Genomic DNA, 5,220 nt, shown 5'->3' with positions numbered 1-5,220 from the left:
CAATAAAGCAAATCCAGTGGCCATCAGCCTCTATTCTGTAACTACATGGGACATCCAGACGTCATCACGCAGCTGCTTTTGGAACATATGAATGTGCAGAAAGCACCAAAACAAAGAGGAAACTACAGAACTGGAGGAAAGAGATTCAACTGGCCCTGTCTTCATTGAATGCAAAGWTTTGGGCTCATTTTGTTTTTTTTACTGAATGAGTCCRAGTTTGACATGAGTTTCACTTTGTACAAGGYTTGCAAAATGAAGATGAAGCACTTCKAAAACACAACAAATGGGCTCACATTAACAGTTTTGAATGAAAAATCTACTTTGAATCGAATTGTGGCCTCAAAAATCAGAATCAAATCGAATCATGAGAGGGCGAAAGATTCCCGCCCCTAGTGGGAACCAGGTATTTATTGCACCAATAGCTAATGTGCAAATAAACACGTAATCTGTGTGCATAGAAACTTCAGACACTCCTTTTGTAAGGAATGGAAACAAGTCATTTTACAGTTTTTTTTAAACTAACAGGTTACATTTGGCAGATGAAGAGGTGACATTTTTACTATTTGCTAAAATCCAAAATGTGTCGGCACAGATCAAAATGAACAGAAAACACGTTCAGCTTTTGATCATAGAATGACTCTTGAATACTAAGACTGAACCTGCTTTGTTTTGCTTATGTATTTCAGGTTTTTTTAAGTAGGTTCTTTGTTAAATAAAAGCTGGAAATGAACACTCCTTTACTTAATGAAATTTGCTGTGTTTAAGAGAAAATGTTTTTTGTGTGTGTTATAGGGAGCTGGAGGAGAAACATGGTGTTCACTGCAACATGACGCTGCTGTTCTCTTTTGCTCAGGCTGTGGCCTGCGCAGAGGCAAAAGTAACACTAATCTCACCCTTCGTTGGGAGAATCCTTGACTGGTACAAGGAGAACACTGACCGCAAAAGCTACGAGCCTCATGAAGACCCAGGTAACAACCATTCTGAAGTATAGTAAGAAAACTTTCACTGTGATAAGTAGGCCTGTCACGATAGTCAATAAATCAATTAATCGTATGATAAATTATTTTGAGGTTGATTAAAAAAAATAATAATATAAAAAGAGGACGATAATTTTCATTTGCCTGCTTGCYTGTTTACTTTTGTCTCTCCCTCTCTGTGCTCCGGTGCACAGGGTGCTCGACTGACCCCTCCCCCTCCTGTTTTCTTAGTCGGAAGGAGTGAACTCTCTCGTTAGGTACTRCCAGGTGCGTGGTCTCRTACCTCCTTTAGCATGAGAGTTCATAGCAATAATTACACAGAGCTGGYTATCAGTGAAACCACAACATTTTTGTAGCRATCTAGYCACTCGTTTACACATCACTGGTGATCGGAGGCACTGATACCGGCACTTTTTGAAACCAGGTCTCAGAGTGGAACTTTAYAGTAACCCYCCTCCCACGGAGGTGGGAAGCACCCCGCAGCTGTGAAAGTGTGCATGCTCAAACAGCCGACACACAGGTGACTACAGAAAAGTTTCTTCTAAACTAGCAACAGTTATAATAAATTACAGACAGCAGAGCGTTTTTCTSTTCCTCACCCTTTGTAGCTTGTAGGAAAAACACAAAAATAATCCTAGGTCCAAACAAACTKTAGGTTAYTCCCCAGGTTTGTACATAACTGTGATCATGAAGCCGCTGCATGATCAGAGCATGAGTGAGAGCCATCAGGGTTGCCAAAAAAACTAAAAGAAAACTTTTTTTGCCGCTATTTTCCCGTGCATATTTTCACCAAACACAACACACCTCAACTTACAGCACTCTCACTCAGYATATGTATGACTGACTGAGTCATTTATCTACAGCAAATCGGCTGTTTTGACCCAAAATATAACAATTTTAAAGGAACAGTAAAACACTTTATTGTGTCCCATTTGGCAACCCTGCCTGGTACATTACTGCAGCAGTTACATGTAAACTGGTGATATATTTTTTTTTGTATATTCGTCCCAGTAAACATGAGCATTTTCAGAGACTGGTCTTGTATAAACAAGGCCTAATGAAACTTTGGGATTCTGAAAAATGGAGGTGGAATTGGTTTCAAAGCTGAACACGACAGCCGCAGTGTGGGAGCACTTTGGATTCAAACCTAATAACCGTGGTGAACTACTTAACCTGGGCGAGCCGGTACGTCGAATTTGTTGAAAAAAGAAAATAGCAACTAAAAGTAGCTATACTAMAAACTTGCATCTGCACCTAAAACATAATTATTCGATGTAAGTTTTCTCCAGCTGGGGAAAATAACTAAAACTGACGATTCGTCTCAGTTTTCCCGATAGTCCACAATGAGCGAGTGTTCAACCGACAAGCGACGTACAAAAAGTGGTGCACACTCACAGACAGCGTAGTTTGCTTCATCTCTAAAGAGATGCTCTTTTATTATTGTTTATTTACTGTTTCAATCTTTATTATTGTTTATTTACTGTTTCAGTTGTGTGTACTGTTTAATTTTCATTTTGTTGTTCTTTGTTTTTTTATTCAAGTGCATTTTTTGTTAGAGACTGAGAGTCCGTTTTGTTAAATATTCTTTAAAAATTAAAGTTTATTGATCTTTGAGAGGATGTACTTACATTATTACGCTATTATCATTATATTAGTTTTAAAATGGTCACCAGATAACATTATCGTTTATTGCAATAATTTGTGATACAATTAATCATCCAGCAAAATTTGTTATTGTGACAGGCCTAGTGGTAAGTTTTAAGCTATTAAAGTTTAAACTACAGGGCTTAAAGTTCAGTGCAGATGTAGGGATTTAAATGATGCTGCTTTCACGCAATAAAAAGAACCACAGTCACAGTTTGAGCCAATCAGAGCAAAGGAAGGCCAGGTCCTGCTGACTGTGAGCAGAGACAGACTGCAGGTGATGTAATCAGCATTTCTGACTTGTTCAAGGATGACTCCTTGACCCACTATCCTAACAGAACACCCCACTTTGTCTTCAGATTCTTTATGTAATTTATTTATAAAAGATGCAGCTCATCTTGTTAGTTGTTAAATTCAGTGACTTGATAAGTCGTCGTTTCACTGGCTCATCTGTCAGCATTATAAACAGATTATATTTCATGAAGCGTAAAGGTTTGAAGCACTTTGAGAAATCTCACCAGGCAGAAGAAAAATGTTGACCTTTTTGCCCAGTGCATTAAAACCAGAGGTTTAATTGGAGCATATGTACAGGAGTTATAGTTCTATTACTGCAACAAATCCTCAAAGTTAAATCTAGTACCAAGCAACAAAATGTCGTTGACTGCGCTATATATCTATTATTTCAGAAACAATAGCCAGTGTGCAGTGATTTTAAAAAATAAAGGCACTGTTTATTTTAATACAGTGTTATTAAATAAGTGTTTAATTACTTTAAATTGAATTTTTTCAGTTTTCTAAAATTCAATTTCTGCAAAGACCTTACAAATTTCTGTTCTTGCATGCAGCTGCTACTCAAGATAGTGTTTAAAAGTACTTTTTAAATAGTTTACATTTTTGCACATTAATACAAAAGCATTATAAAGCATCATATTTTTTATTATGTTGTTCCTTCCTGCTCCTGTGATTTGGTTTTGAGAAACATCATGTTATGACAAGTCTTATGCAAGCTTTTAGTTTCCAGACAACTAGTAAGAATTGGGGAAACACTGACGACTGGAATTTGTTGCCACTATACAGTATATGTAGCTGTTAGCCGACCTGTGACTTTCATCTGAGGAAAGTGAAGCTGTTGAAAACCTGCTCATCTCTGGTTAATGACAGAACAAAGGCAGTAAAACCATTTGCTGTCGTCACTGAGCTGCTTCTTTCCCAGCTAACAATGTGTCACTCAGAAGGTGCAGCCAGTGGGACAGATATGTCCCACTCCAAAAACTTACTGAGGTCATTTTAAACTCCATCTAAAAATAAGTAGCAGTTGTGACAAGTTTAGAAATATATTTATTTTCTTTTTTAAACCTAATAGAAGCACTTTTATTAGCTGAAAAGTCGGTTTCCTCTCTGTAAAAATCATTCAAACCTCTGTAGATAATTACTTTAGTGCAAGACTTTGACCATTAAATGATGCTTGAAATATTTAAAGTGAGTATTCTTCATCAAGGTRTCTTCTTGGACAGCTCTGTCAGAAAACAAATTAAGAAATCAAATATAAAAAATAAGTTGTTAGGTRTAGCTGTATTTTAATATTTATCAAATTAACCTTAATGGGTGCTGCAGTTTTATTTGTATTTCTTTTTTTCTTCTTTCCCCTTGCGACCTCAAAGTCAGATGTTGAGTCTTTATATTGATTTTGATCCTAAAATGAGACACTCCATCTTTCACTTATTTTCTTTTTGTAGGTGTGATCAGTGTGACAAAGATTTACAACTACTACAAGAAGTTTGGTTACAGCACTGTAGTGATGGGTGCCTCCTTCAGAAACACGGGGGAGGTGAAGGCTCTGGCTGGTTGTGACCTGCTCACCATCTCCCCTGGTCTGTTAGCAGAGCTCAGCCAGGACCACAGCTCCATCACTGAAATGCTCAGTGAGGAGAAAGGTACTGCACCAAGCAGGAAAAACATTTCCTTCATATCCCTGCTAACCACTGACTCACATGTGACTGAGCATTGTATTTATGTCAGGATATCACACTCACACAGCTCCTGCATCACTGGTTATACCAGTTGTGTCATTAATTTTATTAACTATGCACTGTGGCTTATTGTAATACTGGTATTCTGTTAATTAATTTATATGGCAATTCACCAGTTCACAGCAAGTCATTTCAGGGCCCTRTACAAAACATTCACATGTATTATAAAATGCTAATCAGTAAAAGAATAAGCCATCAGTATGGAATTTTATTTATTTTTTGCAGCCAAGGCCTGTGATCTGAAGAAGATCCACCTGGATGAGAAGGATTTCCGCTGGCAGCACAACGAGGACCGCATGGCTGTGGAGAAACTGTCCGACGGCATCCGCAAGTTTGCTGCTGATGCTATCAAGCTGGAAACCATGATTAAAGTAAAAACTTTTATATTTCTATTCCTGAGTCTGACAAAGATTGTCTAATAATTCACAAGCAAATGACATTTTTTTTGTTTGTTTTTTGATTTTTTTTTTTTTCTTTGTGTTACAGGAGAAAATGCTCAGTGTAAAAAACGGCCAGTAGTAGACAGATGAGGTGTGTCCAGCTGCATTTAATAAGGTACAGGTGTGTGG

At 37.6% G+C, this 5,220-nt stretch overlaps 1 protein-coding gene across 1 annotated transcript in view; it reads left to right on the top strand.

Moving 5' to 3' along the window:
• Positions 1–5,220, top strand: part of taldo1 (transaldolase 1) — a gene marked incomplete at both ends in the record, with an annotated part of 14,571 nt that extends 9,351 nt beyond the window's left edge. The window contains 4 exon segments of the mRNA XM_014001621.1: positions 793–968; positions 4,358–4,555; positions 4,877–5,022; positions 5,138–5,220. Coding sequence (XP_013857075.1) covers positions 793–968; positions 4,358–4,555; positions 4,877–5,022; positions 5,138–5,170 — 553 coding nt within the window.

This window comes from Austrofundulus limnaeus, unplaced genomic scaffold, assembly GCF_001266775.1.
Source record: "Austrofundulus limnaeus strain Quisiro unplaced genomic scaffold, Austrofundulus_limnaeus-1.0 Scaffold9, whole genome shotgun sequence".
Lineage (NCBI taxonomy): Eukaryota > Metazoa > Chordata > Actinopteri > Cyprinodontiformes > Rivulidae > Austrofundulus > Austrofundulus limnaeus.
This window is presented reverse-complemented; position numbering and strand designations above follow the sequence as displayed.